Raw genomic sequence first — 27434 nt, 5'->3', positions numbered from 1 at the left:
CAAGTTGAAGTCGTCCACCTGTGTATACTTGATTCCAAGGTCTTGAGTTCCCTTCAAGTACCTTAGAACTCTTTTTGCAGCAGACCAATGTCCTTCACAAGGTTTTTGCATAAACCTGGAGAGGATTCCAACAGCAAATGAAATGTCTGGTCTGGTAGTAGTGAGGTAGATGAGACTTCCTACAAGCTGTCTATACTTTGTTGCATCCTCAAATTCTTTTCCTTCAATAGAGGTGAGCTTCAAGTTTTGTTCCATTGGAGTAGAAAGGGGATTGCACTCTGTCATGCCAAATCTGTTTAACAAATCTCCAATGTATTTCTTTTGAGAAAGAAATATGGACTTTGGATGTTGGGTTACTTCAATGCCAAGATAGTAATGAACATAGCCCAAATCAGTGATTTCAAAAAATTTTCCTAATTCTTTCTTTATGGATGCAATATAGCTTTCATTGTTCCCTGTCATTAAAAGATCATCTACATATACCACAAGATATACAACTGTTTTGCCAACTTTCTTGACAAATAAAGTTGCATCATCAAGATCAAAATGTTTGAAGTTGAGTTTCAGAAGATGCTCAGTTAGTTTTTCATACCAGGCTCGTGGTGCTTGTTTGAGGCCATACAAGGACTTCACAAGTTTGCATACTTTGTGTTCATGTCCTTTCACAACAAATCCTTCAGGCTGGGACATAAAAACATTCTCTTTTAGATCTCCATTCAAGAATGCAGTTTTTACGTCCATTTGATGGACTTTCCAACTGTTCTGAGCAGCTAGTGCAAAGAGTGTCCGGATGGTGGCCCATTTTGCTGTGAGAGCAAAAGTTTCCTCATAATCGACCCCTTCCTTCTGTGCAAAACCTTTTGCCACAAGCCTGGCTTTGTGCTTGTCAAGTGAGCCATCAGCTTTGTACTTGTTCTTGTAGACCCACTTGCAGCCAATTGGTTTGGTTCCAAATGGAGGATCAACCAGCTTCCAAGTGCCATTCTTTATGAGGGCATCATACTCCTTCTGCATCGCTTCTTTCCATTCATCATGAGAAGCAGCTTCTTTGAAGGAAGTTGGTTCAAAATCTGTAGACAAGTTCAATTCACAATCATAAGTAACATCCATATCAACAGGTGAATTAGAGTTATATACATCACCTCCATCTTGTCGGTTTGAATTTCTGGTTCCTGTTTTTCCAATTTCATCAGGATGAACACTTTCAAGTGTCTTTGTCAGCCACTTTGGGGGACCTTTCTGAGATGGTCCAGGCTGTTCTGTTGATTGAGTTGGGTCTGAATCAAGATTGAGTCTTCCAATTCTATCAATTACATCACTTAAAGCATCATCCGTTGTTGGAGTGTCATGCAGGGGAGATTGTTCTTCAGAAGAAGATTCCACATGTTGATCTAGTATAGGAATCCCCCCTTCAAGATGTGGAATCTGATTATCAAACTCTTGAAATGATTTCGGTTTTGTGAATCTATCCAAGCGATCAAGTTGCCGCTCAACAACACTGTCAGATTTGGATGATTCAAGAAAAATGACATCTCTAGATAAAGCAAACTTTTTATTTACTTCATCATAAAGGCGGTATGCTTTAGATGTGTTTGAATACCCCAGGAAGATACACTTACGACTTCTAGCACCAAGTTTGTTTCTATGTACCTTTGGTATTAAAGCATAACAGGTGGAACCAAATATCCTGAGATGTTTTACCGAAGGAACATGTCCATACCACAATTCATAAGGAGTCTTGTTTCTTGTAGCACTAGATGGACATCTATTCTTTATATATGCAGCACATAGAACAGCATCAGCCCAAAACATTGTCTTTACATTTTTGAAGAAAAGCATGGATCGTACCATATTCAAAATTGTTCTGTTCATTCTTTCAGCTACACCATTCTGTTGAGGATTATAAGGCACAGTTGTTTGATGTTTAATCCCATGTTGGCGAAGATAGTGTTCAAATTCATTTGATGTATATTCTTTTCCATTATCAGTGCGAATAGACCCAATATGAGATTGTGCATCATTTTCAATCCACTTATGAAAATTCTTGAATGTTTGAAAAGCATCAGATTTGTTCTTCAATAAGTAAACCCAACACATTCTGGTGTAATCATCAATAAATGTCATGATATATTTATTTCCATTTGCAGAAGAAACAGGCATTGGACCACATAAATCTGAATGAATAAGTTCAAGCTTCCTATGTGCTCTTGAATGTGAATCATGAAAAGACAGTTTGCTATGCTTTCCTAGAATGCAAGCATCACATTGTTTATGTTTTCTAGGAATTGTAGGCAAACCAGCAACACCATTTTTCTTCAACAAGCGGAGACTATCATAGTTTAAATGTCCAAATCTAACATGCCATAATAAACTTGATGGAAGTGCACCTTCTTCATGATGAGAAATATATGAGAAATGCTGTGCATGAGCAGAGGTTCCTTGCAGTTTAAGGAGTCTTTCTTCTTCTATACCCCTCATGACAAGTGAGTGGTCAGATGCCTTTCTTACCTCAAGCTTGCCATCAAACATGTGAATGGAGTGACCTTGCTAGCGGATGTGGACCAGGGACAGCAAGTTTCTCTTCAGCTGTGGGAGATATAGAACATGATCCAGAAGAAAGTCTGGAAGACCAGGCAGTTTAAGCCTGATTGTGCCAAGCCCTAATGGCTTGATTTTTGACTGATCTGCAAAGTATACTGCTCCATCAACATTGTCAGTGAAATCTTCAAAGAAATCTCTCCTATAAGTCATATGACAGGTTGCTCCTGAATCAAGCAACCAGTCATTTTTCGAAGAAGCAAGTGAAGCATTAAACAAATCTTCATTTACTCCAATGTTACATTGTGCCTCAATATAGTGAGCGGATTCAGGTGCTTTACCTTTGTCTGAGTCATCAGTTTTACCTTTCTGCTGATTTCTTCTCTGCTCAACTTTGTCCCATGGTAGCTTGCATGTAGAAGCATCATGTGATCCATTTCGTTTGCAGCGAATGCAATGCAGATCTGCCTTTTCTGCTTGGGAATGTCTGCCCCCCCTGCCTCAGAAGTATCTTCCTCTTCCTCTTCGTCCACCTCTTCCTCTTGCAGAATCTTGAGCAGGATGCTTTTCTTTGTGAGCAAGGCAAACAGTCTCTTCAGAAGATTCAGGGACTGTTTTCTTTCCAAAGGCTTTCTCTCTTTCAGCAAACTTTTTCACAAGAGAGTCAAAGGTTATATCTTTAAGGTTTCCATTTGCTTGTAAAGACTCAAGATAATTAGAGTAGGTAGGATAGAGTGCTTTGAGAAAGGCAATAAGAGAGATATCCAGCTCAACCTTAGTGGATTTAATATCATGCACTATAGACTTTATTTCAGATGCAAGAGTAAGAGGATCATTATTTTTCAGTTCAAGAGTGAAGAGTTTAATCATGAGCTGAACAACTTCAAGTGCAAAATGTGTATCATAGAGTTCTTTCAGCTTTTGTAAAGCTTCAAAGGTAGTGGAATAGGATGAAATATGACGACTTACTTCCTCACTTACGGATGCTGCGATCAATGCAAAGGCTTTGTTGTTCTTGTTTTCCCAAATGGCGAGTTCTTTGTCTGATGTGGGCTGCACAGGGTCTCTGTCTTCTTCTCCGACACACACACCTTTCCACAGCTCATTGTAGATGAGGGTGTGTTTTACCATCCGAGACCATTCATAATAGTTCTCCTTGCCAGTGAGAACTATTCCGACCATTGAAATGATTGAATGCATTCTGTAAAAATATCTCTGCTAAAAAAAAACTTTTGTTGATAAAAGACTTCTGCTGGAGAAAAAAAAATTCTTATGCCACAGCAAGACTTCTGCTGAGAAAAAAAAATCTTATGCCACAGCAACACTTCTGCTGGAAAAAAATCTTATGTCATAGCCTTATGCATTCTGTAAAAAAAAATATATCTCTGCCAAAAACACTTCTGTTGAGAGAGAAAAAAAAATCCTTATATGATAGCCTTATGCATTTTATTTTTCTTCTAACATTCCATAGCATATATATATCACTGCTCACATATATATCACTGTTTAATAAAACGAGGGCGCTCACTGCTTACATATATCACTGTTCAACAAAAAAAAAATGGCGCTCATATATATATGACTGCTTACATATATCACATGAAAACGCTGTCACCATACCAAGAGTCTTCAATAAAAACGGCAGTCACCATTACACAAGCTCGGCACTAGACTTCACAGTGTTTCTCCTTCACATAGATCAACTCACACAGCTTTATCAATGGACAATGTTTCATCCACAAAACTCAAAAATAAATCACCTCACATGCACAGCAGCTCGCACACACTCATGCAGCTCACACGCACGACATCAAGTCCCACACACCATCACTTCTTTCACCAAATCTATGATACCATAACAGAGAACATGTATCGGGAGCCCATTGCTCTCATACAGACTTGAATTCATCACTCGAAAATGATTACATTATATGGGAAAAAGCACTAGGCCATGGGATCAAATGCCGAGAGTCTTCAATAAGAAATGCAGTCAACGATTAAAAGCGCAGTCTTTCATTAGAAACGCAGTCACCATTAACGCACCATTAACGCAGTCATGAAGATGGCATCAAAACGCAGTGGTCATTAAAATAAGGATGCACGCAGCCAGCATTACAAAAAAACGCAGTCTTCATAAGAACTCAGCCACCATTACAAGGAACACAGTCGCATTTTTTTCTATACAAACGCAGTCTTTATTAAAATACAGTCATGGTTATGACAGCCTCAATACAACAACTCAGTCATAGGAAAAACGCAGTCACCATCAGTTTTGTTTGAATGGAATGAGATAGGTTTTTACCAACAGCAGAAAACGCATCAACGCATAGTTCCACGGACAGAGGGCGCAGTCTCCATGTCAGGACAGAGGGCGCAGTCCTCAGCAGTGTCAGGAATCCCTCAGGATGATGCAGCACTCAGCAGGAGTTACACTATTTTGGGACCTGTGCTCTGATACCATGTCAGGCCAGGGTAACTCCTCATTGAACGAGAGAAAACACTGATTGATTTTATTCATTAGCTAACACATTATTTATACATATACAAAACGGATCAGTTCATCTTCTAGATGACTGTCCAGCTTCACCTCATCCGTTTCGGATTAGGTGTCAACAGATTTGACCATGTTTCTTTAGCTGTTTCGGGCTGTCCTTCATCTCTGTTGAAGGCTGGGTTGTCTAAGGTTGATCCTAGACTATTGGTGAATCATTTGATTCACTTTGCAAGTGCTGATTAGGGCATCTCTTACTGCTGTCATAAAAATTACAGATTTGATATATTGTACTATTTCTCTCTCTGCTGAACTATTGAAGATTAAAGAAAAATTGATCAAAAGGTTTTCCCGCATTGGGGTTTGTCCCTGGCTAGCCACCACATTTGGTGTCTCTTGTCTTGCCTTGTTTTCTGTTGATCGTTTAATGCTCTATCTGCAATTTACTTAATGTATATGTGATTGCTAATCTGTGGCTAATAAGAAGAAAAGAAGTAAACTGCTCTAAGCATAGAACATACCATAATTTAACAGATCAGGACCACACAAAGATTCCATCTGATTCACAACCCTTTGGAGGGTAGGTACGGAAAACAAAGCACATCTTTCATGAAGTTGAAATACACCTCTTTGTGTAGTATGAATGACAACTTACTGTTGTCATATCATTATGTCTTCAATGACATATATGGTCACAAACATTGAAAGTCATTCCATGTGTTTTCACTCCCTTTCGCAAGATAGGCAAGATGTTGTCTTTTTGTATGCTGGCTGTCACACTTTATGCATAAGCTCATTTTGGTGGTTCCAAGGTCTCATCTTTGTGTTTATGAGTTTTCCTAACCGTGTAAACACCTGTCGCACTCATTCACAAAGTTTTGAGCATTGTCGCACAAGTGTCGTCTCGGGCGACTCTCGACCGTCATAAAGTCTATCTTAGGTGTCGCACTTGTTGTTGCTGGTCATGAAGCAAGGTCACACGCAAGTGAAAGTGTTGTTCATGTGTCATGAGTTATCAATGTTGTTGAGTCGTCAAGTATTCTAAGTGTTAGGACAAAATCAAAGCTTCATCACTTCACCTATCAGTCTCATTGGTCCTGTACTTAGCCTTTTTCGAAGAAGCTCCCCAACCCTTCAACTTGGCTTCACCCAGCATGCCTAGACTACGCATCGCGCAGTTCCAGTCATCAAGCTATGACCTTGACCCCTGGATCTGCGCAATGCGCTGTTGTCCCCCAGGACTGCTGCATTGTGCAATTCCTGAGCCCAAGACCAACCTTCCCTTCTAGAATTGCACAATCCTTTTCAATCATCCTTCCCTTCCAGAACTACGCAGAAGCTGCCTTCAGTGGTCCTCCCCTCATCCTAACCCATTGTCTCTAGAACTGCGCAGAAACCTTCCACAGTGACCCCTCCTTTAGCCGAACTCACTCATCTCCAAAACTGCGCAGAAGACAACCTCTCATCCTAGCTTGAACTATGCAGTGCACAGTTCTAGGCCTCAAGCCTTAGCCTTGGTTGCTGGGACTGTGCAATGCGCAGTCACTGAGCCTCCCTTCCCAACTTGTAACTCAGTTCCGGCTTAGTCCCTGGACTAGAATGCACCATCTTAGGCTAGGAGGTTTTCGGGCTGATGTCGTCTCGTCATGAGTGAATTGTAGATAAAAGAACCTCGCGGGATGATGGAGGAAGGCATGCAAAGGACATTCATGTAGCTGAGCATACCAAATGATCTATCAAGGCAAAAGGACACCAACTCGCGACCACAACCTAAGACTTGAGACCATTGAAGGTTCCTGTCACCAAGCCATGAGGAGGTGGAAGACAAGAGCATTCTCAAGCAGACATCATTAACAGCAGCAACAATGACTTGGCATTGCCACATCACTGTTGTGCACCATGTAAATTATATTCAAATGTATTATAAAGTGGAAGTCCAAAGGACACACATGGGAGAGTCATGTAAGTTGAAAAGTCATAGGAAGTTGAACAATCATGAGGGTAGTCAAAGAGTCACAAAGGGGAAGCATCACCCCTTGGTTATATATACCCCCTCATTGTATGAGCAAAGGACTTTTCACCTTGGCTCCTCCTGCAAGGCATTAGAGAGATCAACTAGTTCTTTGAGGAGCAAGGAGTGGCTCCAATGTCCCACTATTGGGGCTAGTGATGTACATTGTAAACATGTGTCTTGGAACTTTTGCTTAATAACATAAGCCTTTTAAGGCCAACACATTCTTCATGCATGGACTATGAATGTTTGTAATACTATTCCATGGACATTTGTATTTCATGTTTGCTTTCACATGTAGTAAGATAGTTGAACTATTTCGGTTATTTTAGTGCTTATCTTATTTATAATGTGTTGTAATGGTTGTTATTGTTGTCCCATCCTTTTGGACTATTCTACGGGATACTAGACAGATCTTTCCTTGTTTGTTGGTTGTAACAATCGTCGCACCCACTGTGAACTATTCTGCTGGATGTTAGACAAAGCCTTCTGATTCATTTGTGTCTCTTCCTGGGTGGTATTATTACCATTCACTTAGAGGCTCACTTCCCCCCCTCCTTTGTAGTAGAAGAACCTTGACACAGTTGCAACTGCACACTCACCAGGCACACCTCCCGTGCACACCATTGCATCACTCTCCTATGCTGACAGCTAGAACCAAGGCAAACCTTTAAAGAGTTAGCAACTGGGCCTTTATACCAGATGGGACTCCACCAAATGGTGTGAGGCCTGCTTGGGACTTCATATCGGGGAGATCCCCTTGGTTGATGGATTTCCAGCACTGTCAACAGAAAGTAAAATAATGGTGCATATTTGATGGGCGCCTTGAAAGTGGCAATTGAGGAGGTGAGAAGTGGAAATGTGGTATATATTACAACAAAGAGTGTTATCAATAATGTAACTACAAAGGTTTTCTAGTGACAACTAATATTTATAGATACTTTGTACACGAGGGAACGTCACCCCTACTAATATTTGCAAGGTGATTCTTCAAAGTTTATTCCTATTTTGCAAGAACACCCCTTCACCGCCCACCCACCTCTCACCTTGTAGTAAAGCTAGGCATTTTGAAATATTTTGGGCACATTTTGCAATTTAGTTGCATTTCCCGAAATTGTCAGCGTGTTTTGGCAGAAGACCCCAGCCTTTTGGTATATTAGTGAAATGTTTAGGACCACCCAAGAGCCCTTGAGAACAGTCGGATCCATACAAAGACTAAAATCCCCTAACTTATGGAAATTAAAAACAAATAACTTCTTTTTAATTTATTCCCCAATGGCTATTTATTCAATTCTTGCTTTATTAATTTTCTTTAATAGCTATTATTTTATATCTTATCAATTCTTTGCAATGGCTATTATATTTCATCATAGTTAATCAACCCTTGCATACTCTTCTCAACTAATAGCTGATTTTTCCCTAATGATGGGTGAATTGTCTAGTTGAAACTTTGGATGTTAATCTCCAGAAAATACATGCACTATAGATAGCTTTTGATTCATTTGTACACCTTGTTACTCAATTTTTTTACATTTATTTTAAGAAAGAAAAAAAGAAATCTCTATAAACTCTAATCTTGTGTTATATTTTTGGCACATATAGCCTCATATAAAAGTTGGTTTTGGATGTACAACCTCATCTTTAAAGGGTTCTTTTGTGTTTTGCATCAATTTATCATCTATGGAAGTTAATATAGACATGGGTTTCCTTCTAGAATATCATTCATCTCCATCTTTCCTATTTTCATGTAAAATAAGGTGCTCTCTCTTTCTCTCTCTCTCTCTCTATATATATATATATCCCAAGGAAAATTTTGTGGGATCCACTTGTTTTCCTTGGAATATTTTAATTGAAAGATGGCTCAACCACCAACCACAATTGGTAGTTGGTAACCCCAAGGGATTTGATTGGATTTGAACCTATGCCTTGTAGCCTCCTTTAGGATGATAGTTCAACTAATTGAGCTAACCCTTGGGGTTGTGTGTGCATGTGCGCACACACACACTTGCATTAGGTTTACTTGGTGTATGTAATGTTCCTAACTAAGAAATTCAGTGATACACAAAGCAAATAAACAAACCAACATCCAGAAATGAGATACCATCAATAAACACCCATGACATCATTGGAAATAGAGAACATTTGAGCCATTTTATTAAATATTTTTGGAGCAAATACAACAGTGATGGAATAGTGCACCTGGGCTTGTCTCCAAGGACAAGCATGACAAAACCCAAGCTAGCAAATGATGATCCTAGAGCTGCCCAACTGCTGCTCCACAGGTAATCCATGTTGCCTGCTGGAAAAGATATGCTAGAAACCCTTCTTCCTATGCACAGAAAATTCTGCAACTTCAACTCTCGGCTCCTCAACAAAAACCCAGGAAGGTTTTGGCCTAGTTTAGACCCCTGAAAATCGACCTCCAAGGACCACGTCCTCCTCCTCACACTGGAAAACTCGGCCTGTCTGGAATTGGCTGGGAAAGCCCTCCAAATTTGCCCCAAACACTGAGATGATGTCCCCTATGAATTTCCTCCCTTCTCCCAACTGATCCCAGCTTCGTAACTCTCTCCACCAACTCCCACATGAGCCCCAGAAAGGCCCTCTGCGTAGTCCACCAAGGCTATAAATCGAGATGCCCAAAGGCAACAATTTCCTGCTCCCAAACTCCTCCCAAAGGCTGATCCTCTATTGTATTCCAACTCCCCAAACTCTCCCGACAAGTGATGCCCGAATGAACTCCTAATCACCTCTGTGTGTTTCCCTTTCTGCGTGTTCTAGGTATATGCTCTAATGGTTCAAATGTTGAGTGGTATGGCCACGAATCTCCTCCGTTTCTCCTCAAGGTAGTGTGAGATGCCTTCCTAGGGTGGCATTCGATGTCCCCTGAAGGAAAGGTTGAGTGTCCCGCCTGAGAAACTCGATGCTAAACAACGAGTTAACACGGCTAAGCAGCTCTAGCAAACACAAAAAATTCGATGTGCAAGAATGAATGCCTCAATTGGGGAGCTCTTCCTCCTTATATCTTCGTGGTCCTTCCTTCCCTCGTGTGGGCCCCTCTCCAAGTCATTCGATACCCCTCCAAGGCAATTCGAATTGCCCAAGTGCCCAAGTGCATTTTTCCACGTGGGTGGCTCCCACCTTCCACTAGCAATCTAATTCATCCTTCCTTTCTCCTAAGTTCCTAAGTGAAAATTGTTGGGTTCTTTTACTTATCAAAATTTATGAAAAATTGTGGAGAGACCAAAACCTGTTACAAATTTATTTGGGAAGGGACATGACAATCATCCCCTCCCAAATGTTGATTTCCCTCAACCAACTTTAGCGCTAGGTGCTCCAGAATGTGCTCACCCTCCCATGTAGCATCCTCATTCGGCAGGTTCTTCCAATGCACCAAAAACTCCCTAATGGTCTTGCTCCTCAGCTTCCTCTCCCGAGTCTCCGAAATGGCCTCAGACTCCAAAACCAGATGACCCTCATCATCTAGTGGGGGTGACTCTACTGATGTTGTCACCTGTTGTCCCAATAGTTTTTTGAGGCATGAGACATGGAAGATGTTGTGAATTCTGCTCCCTTGAGGCAGCTCCAGTTCATAGGCCACCTCTCCAACTCGTCTGACCACCCTGTACGACCCATAAAAACGTGGCTGTAGCTTCTTGTTCCCTTTTTGCTTCAAGGTGGACTGTCTGTATGGCTGTAACCGGAGATACACCAAATCCCCCTCCTCAAAGTGTCTCTCAGTTCGGTCCCTGTTGGCGTACATCTTCTGCTGATTTTGTGTTGTCACCAAGTTGTCCTTGAGAGCCTTGAGGATTACTTGGCTCTCTAGGATCCAGCCTTTGGCCTTTGGGGCCCGAATGTCTCCAAAAAAAATGTCAGCAAAAGATAATGCATCATAACCATACAAGGCACGGAAAGGAGTCATACCGATGGACATGTGATGGGTGGTGTTGTAGCAATACTCGCCCAAGTGCAGCCACCGAATCCAAGCCCTCTGTTGCCCAGTCATGTAGTTCCTAAGGTACCCCTCCAGCCACTGATTAACTCACTCGGTCTGGCCATCTGTCTGGGGACGGTAGCTTGTGCTAGGGGTGAGCTCAGTACCAACCAATTTGAAGAGCTCCTTCCAGAATCCTCCCATGAACCTGCTGTCCCAGTCACTCACTATGTTCTTAAGAAGCCCATGCAATCGGAAGACCTCCCTGAAGAACAACTCTGCAACCCGTGAAGCCGAATACCGAGTCATGATGGCGAAAAAGTGGGCATACTTAGTCAACCGATCAACTTCCTGCTCCTCAGCTTCCTCTCCCGGGTCTCCAAAATGGCCTCAGACTCCAAAACCAGATGGCCCTCATCATCTAGTGGGGGTAACTCTACTGTTGTTGTCACTTTTTGTCCCAACACCTTTTTGAGGCATGAGACATGGAAGATGTTGTGAATTCTGCTCCCTTGAGGCAGCTCCAGCTCGTAAGCCACCTCTCCAACTCCTTTGACTACCCTGTATGACCCATAAAAACATGGTTGTAGCTTCTCATTCCCTTTTTTGCTTCAAGGTGGACTATTTGTATGGTTGTAACCGGAGATACACCAAATCCCCCTCCCCAAAGTGTCTCTCAATTCGGTGCTTGTCGATGTACATCTTCTGCTGATTTTGTGTTGTCACTAAGTTGTCCTTGAGAGCCTTGAGGATTTCTTGGCTCTCTAGGATCTAGTCTTTGGCCTTTGGGGCCCGATTGTCTTCAAAAACAATGTCAATAGAAGATAATGCATCATAACCATACAAGGCACGGAAAGGAGTCATACCGATGGACATGTGATGGGTGGTGTTGTAGCAATACTCACCCAAGTGCAGACAACGAATCCAAGCCCTCTGCTGCCCAATCACGTAGTTCCTAAGGTACCCCTCCAGCCACTGATTAACTCACTCGATCTGGCCATCTATTTGGGGGCAATAGCTTGTGCTAGGGTTGAGCTCAGTACCAACCAATTTGGAAAGCTCCTTCCAGAATCCTCCCATGAACCTGTTGTCCCAGTCACTCACTATGTTCTTAGGAAGCCCGTGCAACCGAAAGGCCTCCCTGAAGAACAACTCTGCAACCCGTGAAGCCGAATACCGAGTCAAGATGGCGAAAAAGTGGGCATACTTAGTCAACTAATCAACTACTACATAGATGCAATCCTTGCTTTGTACTGTGGAGAGCCCAGTGATGAAGTCCATGGAGATACTCTCCCATTTCCCCTCAGGGATGGGGAGTGGCTGCAATAACCCGGGGAGGTGAATAAATTTCCCTTTGTACCTCTGACATGCTTCACACTCCTGTACGTGCCTCAACATGTCCCCCTTGAGGCCCTTCCATGTGAAAAGCTCCCTGACTGCCATGTATGTTTTTCTGAACCCCTGATGCCTTGACAATGGCAAGTCATGCGCTGCTTGGAGCATTTTCTCCCTCAACTACGAGTTGGGAACCAGAAAGATGCACCCCTTGTAGTAGATGACCACATCCATCACCCGTAGCGCTCATCTGCATGGGTCCCCTCCAAAATCTCGCATGCCCTCCTGTCTTTCGAATACTCTACCAACAGTTGGGCCTTCCAATCATGGAAAATGCTCATGAGTGAGAGATCTGCGGGTCTCCTGGATAGGGCATCAACCACTAAATCGTGTTTCCCCCACACATACTCTATGGAAAAATCATAGCTCTGCACCTTGTTGACCCATATATGTTCTGTGTCGTTGAGGCCTTGCTGCCCCATGAAGTGACGAAGACTGTTGTGATCAGTCTTCACTCGAAATCTATTACCCACCAAATACTGTCGAAATTTGGCCAAGGCATTCATGATGGCCAACATCTACTTGTCATATATAAAATATGACCTCTCATGGGGTAAGAGCTTCCGACTCTCGAAAGCAATAGGGTGCCCATCCTGAGATAATACTGCCCCAACTCCCTCCCAGATGCATCACACACCACGGTGAAGGGTTGGGAGAAGTCCGAAAGTGCCAATATTGGACATCGCACTCCACTGTTGTAATGTTCCTAACTAGGAAATTCAATGATACACAAAGCAAATAAACAAACCAACGTCCAGAAATGAGATACCATCAATAAACACCCATGAAGCATTGGAAATAGAGAACATCTGAGCCATTTTATTAAATCTTTCTGGAGCAAATACAACAGTGATGGAATGGTGCACCTAGGCTTGTCTCCAAGGAAAAGTGTGACAAAACCCAGGTGAGAAAATGATGATCCTAGAGCTGCCCAACTATTGCTCCAGAGGTAATTTGCACTCCCTGCTGGAAAAGATGTGTTGGAAACCCTGCTTCCTATGCTCAGAAAATTTTGCAACTTCAGCTCTCGGTTCCTCAACAAAACCCAGGAAGGGTTTGGCCTAGTTCAGAACCCTGAAAATCGACCTCCAAGGACCACGTCCTCCTCCTCATGCTGGCAAACTTGGCTTGTCTGGAATTGGTTGGGAAGACCTCCAAATCTGCCACAAACACTGAGATGATGTCCCCTATGACTTTCCTCCCTTCTCCCAATTGATCCCAGCTTCATAACTCTCTCCACCAACTCCCACGTGAGCCCCAGAAAGGCCCTCTACGCAGTCCACCAAGGCTGTAAATCGAGTTGCCCAAATGCAGCAACCTCCTGCTCCCAAACTCCTCCCAAAGGCTGATCCTCTGTTGTACTCCAACTCCCCAAACTTTCCCGACAAGTGCTGCCCAGATGAACTCCCAATCACCTCTGCATGTTTCCCTTTCTGCATGTTCCAGGAATACGCTCTGCTGGTTCGAAGGCTGAGTGGTATGGCCACGAATCTCCTCCAGTTCTCCTCAAGGTAGTGTGAAATGCCTTCCTAGGGTGGCACTTGAAGTCCCCCGAAGGAAAGGTTGAGTCTCCCGCTTGAGAAACTCGATGCTAAACAACCAGTTAACTCAGCTAAGCAGCTCGAGCAAACACAAGTAAGTTCGATGTGCAAGAATGAATGCCTCAATTGAGGAGCTCTTCCTCCTTATATCTTCGTGGACCTTCCTTCCCTCATGTGGGCCCCTCTCCAAGTCTTTCAATTCCCCTCCAAGGCATTTCGAATTGCCCAAGTGCATTTTTCCACGTCGGCGACCCCCACCTTCCACTAGCAATCTAATTCAACCTTCCTTTCTCCTAAGTTCCTAAGTCAAAATTGTTGGGTTCTTTTACTAATCAAAATTTATGCAAAATTGTGGAGAGACCAAAACCTGTTACAAATTTATTTGGGAAGGGACATGACAATGTACCAATTTAGTGTTTTGAGGTGGGGGGGTCATGTCCTTGGCATCTCTATTTTTGAAACCTATTTACAAAATTCATGTCCATTTCCAAGTTTCATGCACTTTCTTTTAAACAGTACACTCCCCCACCCATTGCTTGATTGCAATGTAGGTTTTAACCCCGTACAGAAATTACCTGCATATGAATTCTAAAACATATAAAATCAACAATGCGAGAGCATAACACATAAAACACATATATACAAAGATTTTCCCTTGGATCCCAAAACCGAGACTACCAACTTGCTTTTTCATTATGTTCCTTTCAATGTTACAATACATATTTATACATGCCGAAGCATCCAATACCATGGACCGAAAACCATCGCGTCCAAAACCATGTGTGAAAATCATGCACAAAACCATAGGTAGGTCCGTCCAATCTAATATGGGGTCCAAAAACAAAATTTCCGGGGCGCTACCCCGGACCCCATAGAGAGGGGTTACCTGCACCCTTCAAACCCCCTGTGACCCCCTCGCTACGTAATCAGTGCAACGAAGGGGGTTTCCACACCCCCTCTAACCCCACGGGTAACTACGTGGGCTAGTCATGGAAAGAATACAACACAACCCAACATTCTCCCACTTGTTGTTTTCTTTCCACAGGGGGCCACAAGAGAGCTTAGTCATTTATCCAGCCCTGCAACGCCCATTGTTTCTCTACACCGAGAGAACTTCTCAGAGCTCACAGATTTTGTCAATGCATCTGCAATATTCTTCAAAGTGTCCACCTTTACCAGCGACACCTTTTTGTCTTCTATCATATCCCTAACAAAGTGATATTGAACATCAATGTGCTTTGTCTTTGAATGATATGCAAGGTTCTTTGCCAAGAAAATTGCACTTTGGCTATCACAGTCTATCCTTATAGCTCCCTATACTAACCCCATACTTGAACACAATTTCTGCAACCAAACTGCTTCCTTGCTTGCATGAGTGGCTGCCATGTATTCTGTCTCTGTAGTTGATAGTGCGACTACAGATCGTTTCTTACTCATCCAACTGACTGCACCTCCAAATAGGTTAAACACATACCCACTTGTAGATCTTCTCTGATCCAGATCTCCAGCCCAGTCTGCATCAACAAAGCCACAAATATCCAACACTCTGTCCAATCCTGGTATTCCTTGGTAGCACAAACCATAATCACTAGTGCCACGCAAATACTTGAAAACCCGCTTCACTGTTGTTCAGTGCTCCTTCCCTGGTTTTGACATAAACCTGCTCAATACTCCCACTGCATGTGCAATGTCTGGTCTAGTACAGACCATTGCATGCATCAGGCTACCGACTGCACTTGCATATGGAACACGGGACATGTCCTCTTCCTCTTCTTGTGTCTTGGGACACTGTTCAGCAGATAACTTCACACCTACAGGAATAGGAACCTTCACCGGTTTACTATCTTGCATATTAAACCTCTCCAGTATTGTCTCGACATACTTCCTCTGGCTTAACCAGAGCTTCCTCTTTGCCTGATCTCTTTTAATTTCCATGCCCAAAATATAGTTTACAGCACCAAAATCTTTCATGTCGAATTTGGAGGACAATTGGGTCTTCAAATCCTGGATAATTTCTTTGTCATTTCCAACCAACAACATATCATCCACATACAGGACCAGATAAATAACACGGTCACCAATTAATTTAACATACACACAGTGATCTGCTTTGCTTCTGGTGAAGCCAAGTCCCCGTATAAATGTATCAAATTTCTGATACCACATCCTTGGTCACTGTTTTAGCCCATACAAAGACTTCTTTCACTTGCATACAAGTGCTTTCTTACCCTTCACCGCAAAGCCTTCAGGTTGCTTCATGTAGATTTCCTCTTCCAGATCCTCGTGAATAAATGTTGTCTTCACATCCATTTGCTCTACCTCAAAATCAAAAGCAACAACGATAGATAAAAGTAATCTAATAGAAGTTACCTTGGCAACAGGGGAAAAAATATCACCAAAATCAATTCCCGGCACCTGGGAATAACCTTTTGCTACCAACCGAGCTTTGTATTTCTCCACCTTTCCTTCTGCATTTGTCTTCTTCTTGAACACCCATTTGTTTCCAATGGGTTTCCTTCCAGCCGGCAACTCCACCAGATCTCAACCCTCATTTTAGTGCAAAGATGCCATTTCATCAACCATGGCCTCTTTCCAGAGTTTGCCATCCTCTGAATCTACTGCTTTCTTCACAGTTTTGGGATCATCATCAGTAATAGATAAAACAAAATTTGAACAGAAAGAAGATGGACTATACCTTTCTGGCTGCCTTCTTTCTCGAACTGATCTTCTCACACCCGGAGTTTGTGGCTCTTCATCTCCTGATTCCTCCTCTGTTGTAGAGTCTGATTCTTTCTCCTTAAGCTCAAAATCTATCTTCTCGGGTTCCTTTGGTTGGACTTCATGTTTAATAACATCTTTCACCTCTCTGAACACCACATCTCAGTTGTACACAACCTTCCTTGTTACTGGGTTCCAAAGCTTATAACCCTTTAAACCATCCTTATACCCAATAAATATGCACTTTTCAGAGTTACTATCCAACTTGGTTCTTTTCTCCTTTGGAACATGTACATATGCATCACATCCAAATATCCTCAGATGTGAAAGAGAGGGTTTCTACCAGTCCATACCTCTTGTGGAGTCTTATCCTCCAACACTGATGAAGGTGACCTGTTGACTAGGTAACATGCTGTCCCCACCGCCTCTGCCTAGAATTCTTGTCCTAACCCAGCACCACTGAGCATGCTTCTTACCCTTTCCATCAATGTCTTGTTCATTCTTTTTGCAACTCCATTTTTCTCAGGTGTGTATGGAGTAGTCTTTTGCCGTGCTATACCACACTTCTTACAGAATTCTTCAAATTCCTTACTATAAAACTCTCCACCATTATCTATCCTCAACACCTTTATCTTCTTCTCTGTCTGGTTTTCCACCAAAGCCTTAAATTCTTTAAACCTGTCAAAGACTTCAGATTTCTTCTTAAGGAAATATATCCATGTACTCCTTGAGAAGTCATTTATAAATAATACATAATACACAAACTTACCCAGTGATGGAACCTTCACAGGTCCAAACACATCACTGTGCACAAGTTCTAATATATGTTTCGCCCTCTTACCACTAGAGGGGAAACTGACCCGATTCTGCTTCCCATATACACAATTTTCACAGAAATCAAAATCCAAAGAGCTATTATTCATACCTTCTACCATACCTTTACCATGAAGTATTCGAAGGCCCTTCTCTCCAATATGTCCAAGCCTTTGATGCCACAACATGGTCTTCTCTTCAGAGACCACTAGATTTTCTGCTCCACTTTCAGGAACCACAGAGTTGTTGCACTCATCAACAACAGTGCTACCTGCAGTTTGTATAGAGTTCCAATCCGAACTCCCCACATCAATATTAGTGCTCCCTGAACCATCTTGCAGGTATCCTTCTCAAACACTATTTTTACACCTGCATCATCCAACTTGCTTACAAAAATCAGATTTCTGGCCAATGCAAAAATATGCAGAACACCCAGAAGTGTTCTAACCCTTTCACCTTGCAACTTCAACTTTACTTTACCCCGACCAATGATTCTAGCCTTCCTATCATCCTCTAAGAAGACATCACCACCATCATATTTCTCATACTCGCAGAACCACTCTATATGAGGAGTGAAGTGAAAGGATGCACCTGAGTCAATCAACCATTCCTCATGATCTACAGTGTACTTGAAGAAGCCAAGTACACATCTCCACCTTCAACTGAGGTGGTTTTCGCCTCTGCAAAAGGAGCATCATCAGATCCCTTTCTTTTATCAGGAGCTTTAGATTTACAGTACCTTTTGTAGTGCCATTCTTTTCCGCATTTCCAACACACCACCTTTACAGTTTTCCTGGAGATTTAGATCTCCCTCTAGATTTAGATCTCCCACTCAATGACTTATTTTTGTTTCTATTCTAGGACCGTCTTCGTTCAGACAAGTCATCACCATTCTGGCTCTCCATATTTTTCCGTCTCATCTCCTCCGTCAACAAGGATGAGACTATTTCATCAAACTGCAAGGCAATTGTATTGTTGCCTATTGCAATGACCAGACTATCCCACGAATCTGGTAGAGAACAAAACAAACTGATGCACTTATCTTCATCTAAAATTTTAATATCAACAGATAATAACTGACTTACCACAGTATTAAATGCGTTCAGATGCTCTGTCACCGAGTCTCCATCTTTCATCCTCAGGTTATACAGCTTTTTCCATAGAAGCAATTTATTCACTAGAGACTTAGATTGGTACAAAGTCCCTAACTTGTCCCACAAAGCCTTTGTCGTAGCTTCCCCTGATACATTCAACAATATTGAATCTGAGACAATCGTATTGTGCTTTTTACTTTCCAATCCAACTTCTTCCATTCTTCATCGGACACTCCCGTTGGTTTAGCCCCTGGATCTACTGCGATCCACTAACCTTTATCCACCAACAGATCCTCCATCTTAAGTTTCCACAACTCAAAACTCTGACCATTAAATTTCTCAATCTCTATCTTTCCACTGCTCGCCACCTTCTTTCACCACCAGAATCGATCTCGCAGATCTCCCACTGAACAAGGTCTACCAGAGGCTCGGGCGAAACCCCTTAGCAACAAAGGTGTCCCCTTGAAGCCAAAACAACTCCGATACCAAATGTAGGTTTTAACCTCGTACAGAAATTACCTGCATATGAACTCTAAAACACATAAAATAAACAATGCGAAAGCATAACACATATACACAGAGATTTTCCCCTGGATCCCAAAACCAGGACTACCAGCTTGATTTTTAATTATGTTCCTTTCAATATTACAAGACATATTTATACATGCCGAAGCATCCAATACCATGGACCGAAAACCATCGCGTCCAAAACCATGTGCGAAAATCATGCACAAAACCATAGGTAGGTCTGCCCAACTTAATATAGGGTCCAAAAACAAAATTTTCCAGGGTACTACCCCAGACCCCATAGAGGGGGGTTACCTACACCTCTCGAACCCCCTTGTGACCCCCTCACTACGCAATCAACGCAACGAAGGGGGGGCTCCGCCCCCCCTCTAAACCCCCGGTTAACTACGTGGGCTAGTCGTGGAAAGAATATAACACAACCCAATATGCAAGAATTACAGTAGACCCTATTTTTAGCAAAAGTATTATTTATTAATCATTTTAAATGTTTAGTTGCTTTATGAGTAAAAATTATGCTACTTCTGACTTTAGGAAAAATGAAAGGAGAAAAAAAAGGTAGAAATCCTTTAAAAATACCTTGAATATTGCATGACCTAGTCCAAAATAGCTGCTTTGCTATTGTATTTGTTAATGAACATGCTTTCCTTTGGAGAAGCATTGCACAATCAAAATTAAGCTTTGGACTCCTAATCATTTTCCTCTTTCCAGATTACAGCAAAAAATAAAAACAGGAAAATCTTAGTGTACCAAAAGCTCCAAAGTCTATGGCACCTATAAGCCCTCTCATATAGAAAGAAAAGGACAACAAAATTGAAGCATTATCATTTTTCGTATGGAGTGGGCGAGTCTTTGTAAGCAGCTCGCTGTTTTTTGAAAAGGTGAAGTACTTGACAAACTTGTCGAATTAGTCAATGCTCCTCGATTCAGTCCAGACTCATTGTGTCTTGACATTGAATGCCAAGTTTCAATGACTGAAGTCAATTCAATCAAAAAGGGAGTGAACTGAATTGATTCACTGAAATTCAATGAGTTCAGCAAGTCTTGTCATTACGATGTTATGGCTGATGTTAGCTATTTAGTAGTAGCAAATAATCACTATCACTTAGAAAGTTCACGGAACAATACCTTGAAAATCCTCAACAATTATAGTAATAGAAGTCAAAATAGTACCTTTTCCAAGCACCAAGAGTCTTGCTCCAAGACCAGGTTACAGATGAAGCACTGTGTATTTGTAACCTTATCTGCTGCCCTACAATCATTGGGCCAAAGCTTTCTTCACTACTTGAGATGAATGATATGTTATAAAATTTACACTACAAAGTAACCTTAGGGTTATAAGTTATCCTTTAATACAACACCCAATTATAGATTCTAATCGAAACGAGAGTTAATCTTAGTCTTTTACACGTGAGCAGGATTGAGAATTTACAGATTTGTTTAACTAATTGCTAACACAGCATCATTCATTAACTATAAACTGAATTTGACATTAGGCTGCTGACATATGTACATCTAGTTGAATGTACAAATAAAATCTCAAACTTAAATCTAAGGAACAGAATAAAACAACTACTGCTTCCACTGTTTGTGATCCCTGCTATATATTAGCTTCATAGTATAAGTGGCTATAGATAAAGTTGTATTATGCCATTTCCTCTGCATAAGTTCATTATATGTTTAGCTCGTTGTAGACAATTGTAATTGCTTCATTGAATTTTGTGAATTAGAGTTATCAGACTAGTACATTAATGGAGTATAGGGGAAAATATACTCTCCTTTCTAATTAGTATTTGACTTGTAACTGATATTCTATTTAATGTTTCTGACCATAGAAACAGAAAGTACATCTATTATCTGTTCTTTTTGTTAAATATTTGCTTATCTTAATTAATTACCTATTTTTGATCAATGATTTCTTTCAGCTGTAAATCTAGCTTTCTCGAAATTGCATTTTATTATTTCCATATGAAAAATATCTCAATAATTTATCTTACTACCTTTAGCTATTAGCCTATTTGTTTACTTCTTGGATTGTTATTGTTAGTTAACAGATTGCTACAGAGAGCTTGTAAAGATGCAAGCTTGCTATCTTTCAGATATTCTTCTGAATTGGTATTGAGCTATATTCATACCTTCTTGCAGGCCCACCCGTACTTTAACCAATTGAGAGCTACAGAGGAAAGTAGTAACACTTTGTAAGGAGGATAGTAAGTTGGGAGTTTACCTAATTTAGGAAATTTAGTCTACTGAATGGTTTAATGGCTTTTTAGTGTATCTTTTGTCTTGCATTGTTCGAGGAAAATCAGGTTCAATCAACACTACATGCAATATGTATTTTGAGTGATTAGTTAGCAGTGGTGTTTAATATTTGTTAAATTAGCAAAAGATAAAGATTTTGAAACATTTTTCTCTGATATTTTGTAGGGTGGAAAGATCATAACGTTTGGCATGTGCTAGATTCTATGTAGGAAAAAAATGTTTGTGAACTTTCCCTTGTATTTTTTTCCCTTTTGTGCACATCATTTAAAAAGGGATGAATTGTTACAGAAAGCACTATAAGTTGGAGGGATTGTTAATGAGATAAATAACAAGCCTGGATCTTTGCACCTACATAGTCTGTTCTAAGATGTCAATGTTTGGCATTGTGAAAAATTTACTACATGAAACAATAATAAAAATGAGGGGACATGTTTGTGTTGATAAATGTTTTGGAGTTGTTCTCTATATATAAGATGAACCCATGTCAAGTGACTAACATGATACTGAAGCCAACAGGCCATTCATAAAAAATATATAATGTATTTAATAATGTTATATTTTCATTGTTTAGGCATTATGAAACCATAACATGACTCAAATTTGCTTTTGTGTATTTTAATAGACAAAAGCACTTTACCAACTGCATAAAGAACACAAATTATGTCAAAATGAGTTAACAACAATTAGGTGATATTGTATGGCAACACCTCATTTCAGCAAAGGTACATATGCACATTTTCATTTTAGGCAGCACCATTGTAAGCCCAAAGAATGCAAGTCAAAAGCTTTTGTAATGTCCCATTTTCCGAACCTTGGTAACAAAGCTTTTGTAATGTCAATTTTTCCGAAACTTGGTAACAAAGACCATCTCAGTGGCCTATCTAATTCCCATAGGCTACAAAATATTAATATCAGGGAATTAATTGAAAAAATGACTAAGGAAAAGAATATTATAAAGTCTGTGAACTCGGGGTATGAGGTGATGCTAGCATGACCCATGGTTACTAACCCATGATACCACCACTCATGGGCCTCCCCATCTAGATGTATTGTAGCCAAGTTAATGGCATCAAATTCAGTCATCAGATGTAAATGAAAACAGGTGTCCAGCTTTTGGACCTGTGATCTAGCTCAGCATTTCGATGACCCATCAAAACACGGAATAGATACCTTCCCCAATGTCTTTTGGAGCTCATTGTCCTACCTCACTGCATTTTGCACAACCTTGGGCTTGTTCTTCATATGAAGGTTACAAAAATCTGTGAAGCTCATGGCAGCTTGGAAGTCTTGCCCCAACCTTCTATACTCCACCAAATAATCCCTATTACCGCTCAAACTAGCAGGGGACCTAAAGGGGCAAATGCTAGACCAAGGGCAACAAATGGAGACTTAGCCCACTGTCACCTCAGCTAAGGCTCCCTACTATTTACAGACTTTCACCGATGGGAGGAGACCCAGTATATATGGAGTCACAAATGAAGGATAAATCAATAAGTGGATGTGGAGTGACCCAAATAATTCCTTTCTAGAAGAGGTTGAAAAATAGAGCTTGTTTTCTTTTTTAGCAAGGTACAATGTCTTCTAAGAGAGGGATGGGAGGATTTGAGGGTTAGGTTTAGGGAATATGACTTGTGAAAGAGTTTCCTAATCCCTAAAATCCTTATTGAAATTGGTATCTTAGATGGTTCTTGAAGAATTGTCCTTTCAAAGAAATGGGACCATACAGGACCAAGTGGACCCAACCTAGGTTAGGAGATAAGATTTTAGCAACCAATGATGTTCTTAACCCAGACAAGGAAGAGGAAAGGATCAAAGAAAGAATTTTGACTTAGAGGTATTGAATTGATCTTATGAGGCACTAGCCTTGGGGATACTAGGGCAAAGTTTGATCTTGGAGCTAGGGCTTGGCTTTTCTCACAACTCCACTATCAAAATGTCTTCAAAATTGGAGGAGGCCTTGAGGAGACACCAGTGTAGGAGAGGCTAGGAGAAAGAACTTTTTGGAGGGCTATTTTGTCGGGAAAATAATGCCCTAAGCAACCCAACTTGGATAGACCTCACAAAAGGTGAAAAATATTTTATTTTAGGTGACCACCTCTTGGTAGATCAGTGTCGTAGTCTTAGGAGAATGGAGTCCACGATAAATATGAATGAGGACCTTGGTTCTTAATCAAGGAGACCTCAAGACTACCTTGCTAGCCATCTAGGACAAAGAGAAGCAATCTTGCATTTTTTATACTTCGATGTGCAAAAGGTGATGACTTATCAAGATGAATTCGTTGATAGAATTATCCCTAGGGTATTTCATTCAACTTACATGGCCCATACATTGAGAGATGCTATATAGAGACAAAATTCCACAATTTAAGTACTAAATGCATGCAACAATTAGCCCTAAAAATAATGAAAATCCCAATCCAATGTATATGACAAAGTAAAACAAGAATAACATTAAAAGCATGTACTTACATGTAATAGAACATATCCAACTACCCACAATTTGACAATAGATAAGCTCCAAGATAAGATAAACCAAATCCACACATCAAAGTTCATCCATAAAGCTCCAATTCATCTTTCAAGAAAAAGTGCGAAATTCTTAAGGGAGAGAAGAGATCCAATCCAAAGTGATGATGAGCAAATGAACTCATCTTACTTGTATTTATACACTAATGAGGAGTTCGAATTAGTCTCCTTGGCCTACATAAGCCCCAAAAATAAAATAATGTGCTAATAATATAACTTTTGGTGACAAGCCCACCAAACTAGCTCACAAATAAAAGAATAAGACTCTTAAGGGGTCAGATGATGAATAATACATGTCGTAGGGCCCTCTAAGAGGCCTAGTGAGGTCCATAGGTGCCATAATAAAGAATAGGACCCTCAAAAGTGATGGACAAGGGGTTGGCCCCTTGTTCTCCAAACAATAAATTTGTGGTGCTCCCAGTGGGCGTGGGGGCACAATAACAACCTCATGGGTCTCCAAATGAGTCAAAGATGTTTGTGCATCATCTACAAGGGCTCTGATGATGGTGTAGGTGATGCCACATCATCCTAAAAGTCTTGGGTGAACTGCCAAGTGTATGGTACATCTGTGGAGTTGGTTGGGCAAAGGTGAACCAGGTGCATCTTCTTCGTCCAATGGGTGAATCTCGAGCGTTCTCTAAACATCTTCGGGGATCCATGGAGTATTGTTTACTGCTGTGGAGGCCCATGGCTCTCAACACACACCCTACATGTGCCAATGTAGCCCTTTGGAGGATTAGGACCTCATATAGGGAGACCAAACCCAAGATGGAGACCATCTGCAATCCTGCATAAGATCCAATGCATCCCCTAACCTTCCAATACGACAAGTCATTAGAGAAATCAAGTAAATGAGCTTACCAATGATGGACCACAAGTGGGGGCCTCATAATGGCTTGCCCTTCTAGAATGGGCTTCGGGATGTGTCAATGTCTCCTAAACTCCAAATGGGGTTAACCAATAATCCTATTAGTTAGTTTCTACTTCTAAAGGTGATAATATAGTCAAGGTACGTCCTTCAAAAGATGGTGGTATGTGGCATATAGGTGAATGAAGTAGGGGATGAGAAGGGGTAGCCTTGGGCCACATGTTGGAGTACAAGGGTAGTTAATAAAAGGGAAGCCCACACTTGGGTTTATAATGTATAGGAGGGAGAAATCGTGGTACATGAGGTGCCTCGACCTTGATTTTTCTAACCTTCTTTATATGCCTTCTGCCTTTTATGATTTTCTTTGATTAACTGCTTGGGGCTCAAGGGGTAAGAGCATGATACATAAGATATAGCAGTGAATACCCCAATTTAATGTAGGGTGGTTCATTTCCCACCAGGGGTTGGGAGAATCATGGGTTCCTATATGATGAAGGAGGTTCATAGAACCTATAGGAACCAGGGTGCTAAATTTGTTTGTCTCGACCATCTTTTGCATTGTGGTACATTTTCTTGTTGAATGTGGCCAAATATGCTTTTATCTTTCCTTTTAGTTGCATCAACCTCCAGGGCATCATTTCAAGCCTGACCCAAGCTGTGGTCAAGGGGAAGGAGTGAGTCGACCCTATGTGGACCCAGTGGAGGAATGTGGACCCAGGTGGGAGAAATAATGAATGGGCTAATAATGAGGGGAAAGGGGGTAATATATGTGGATTAGGGAGCGGGACCACGCAACCAAAATCAGGGTTTCCCGTGAAATACCATACCTAAAGCCAAATGACCAATAAAAGAGATCCCACGGGACTAGAATCCAAGGCTAATATCCAAAAGGGGTCTAGGGGACAAGAGCATAGACCTAGCCCATTCTTTCCATTTAATCCCCCCATTAATCCATGACCAGAAGTGTCCATGATAACCAAACTACAATACTCAATTAACAAATGATGAGGCATACCTTTGGGTCCTTCAAACATATGATCATGGCAGATGGGCGAGGGACCACATGGTTGGTTCAAGTGGCAGAGAAATGGCATAATGAGCTAGCTGGTGGCTGCAAGGAGCTGCTAGCTACCAGCTGAGGACCATCTTGGAGAAAAAGAAATTTGCTAGGGATATCACCCACAAAATGGTGGGTAACAATCCCCAAAGGGAATTTCTTGGTCATTATGCTCCACTTGTTTAGCTACTAACTCATTGAGAAATTTTGGCATGGTGGGTCTGGATGACTTACTGTATATGTGGGGTTGGCTATGTATGATTGTGTGTGCATGACTAGCCTCTCCACTATTGGACCCCTTACCATTATTGGGATCCTTATTATGCTACTCCCCCATTAGAGTTCCAGTGGAACCCCCTTTGTTGTGCAAGTTTTTCATCAACTCCACCATCTCCTTTTGGTCCCTAGCCAAAGTCATTCAGGACACTCAACAAGTTTAAGTATTAGGGGGTTTACGCAGTGCATTATATTAGATATCATTTTGGGATTCAACTGCGTTAAGTAAGTCATTCACGTATGACCATTTCCATGAGAGGTAGTCGTAACTGACTAATTTCTCATGATTTTTGAATAGTTCACTTAGCACTCATTGCATCGGGTGATGCTCACAAGGGTGAAGAAGTGGGATTGAAACTAGTGAAAGAATCACATAGCATCAATTATCACTTCCGGGGCTTGTATCCGGTAACTAGGACTTCCCGGGAGGTCACCCATCCCAAATTGCCTCTGGCTCAAGCGCGCTTAACTATGGAGTTTTCCCCACAATCAAGCCCACTTAGCTTGCTACCCCATTTGCAAAACCGTAGCAAGTATTGTGCATCATGAACCATTCAAGTAGAGATCCCTTCACTCTTTTTGATATCATTTTGGGATTCAACTGCGTTAAGTAAGTCATTCACGTATGACCATTTCCATGAGAGGTAGTCGTAACTGACTAATTTCTCATGATTTTTGAATAGTTCACTTAGCACTCATTGCATTGGGTGATGCTCACAGGGGTGAAGAAGTGGAATTGAAACTAGTGAAAGAATCACATAGCGTCAATCATCACTTCCGGGGCTTGCACCCGGTAACCAGGACTTCCCGGGAGGTCACCCATCCCAAATCGCCTCTGGCTCAAGCGCGCTTAACTGTGGAGTTTTCCCCACAATCAAGCCCACTTAGCTTGCTACCCCATTTTCAAAACCTTAGTAAGTATTGTGCCTCATGAACCATTCAAGTAGAGATCCCTTCACTCTTTTTGATATCATTTTGGGATTCAACTACGTTAAGTAAGTCATTCACGTATGACCATTTCCATGAGAGGTAGTCGTAACTAACTAATTTCTCACGATTTTTGAATGGTTCACTAAGCACTCATTGCATCGGGTGATGCTCACAAGGGTGAAGAAGGTTGTTAAATCCCTGATTTTCCTTATCCCCCATGATTGTGTTCTTTTTTTCAGAGGGCACTTCTTCTCCTTTCCCTTTGTTGGGTGTTCCTTCTTCTTCCCACAAAGGAGTGGGCTCCCTAACCTGGTAATTCCTATAAGTGATACCACAAAAACGTTGTTCCTCATGAATCATCGAATCTCAGTCAAATTCTACTCTTCAAACCCAACAATTATCAAAGACAATGCTCTGATACCACTGCAAAATACCCACTCAGGAATATCTTG

General features: G+C 41.4%; 1 protein-coding gene across 3 annotated transcripts in view; it reads left to right on the top strand.

Moving 5' to 3' along the window:
• The window catches only part of LOC149239504 (casein kinase II subunit alpha-2-like), a 350158-nt gene extending 328388 nt beyond the window's left edge, over positions 1-21770 (top strand). For 2 of the 3 annotated variants that reach the window (XM_089373440.1, XM_089373438.1), the window contains 2 exons: positions 21209-21261; positions 21491-21770. In XM_089373440.1, the coding sequence (XP_089229566.1) occupies positions 21209-21261; positions 21491-21506 (69 nt within the window). In that variant the 3' untranslated portion in view covers positions 21507-21770. Of the gene's footprint in view, positions 1-21208; positions 21274-21490 lie in introns of all 3 variants that reach the window. The other variant, XM_089373439.1, reaches the window with a different exon arrangement.
• The last annotated feature ends 5664 nt before the right edge of the window (positions 21771-27434 follow it).

Source organism: Pinus tabuliformis, chromosome 8 (assembly GCF_031772625.1).
Source record: "Pinus tabuliformis cultivar Carrire ecotype Pingquan chromosome 8, CPIR1, whole genome shotgun sequence".
Taxonomy (NCBI): domain Eukaryota; kingdom Viridiplantae; phylum Streptophyta; class Pinopsida; order Pinales; family Pinaceae; genus Pinus; species Pinus tabuliformis.
Note: the sequence above shows the minus strand (reverse complement) of the source record. Positions and strands in the feature narration are given on the sequence as shown.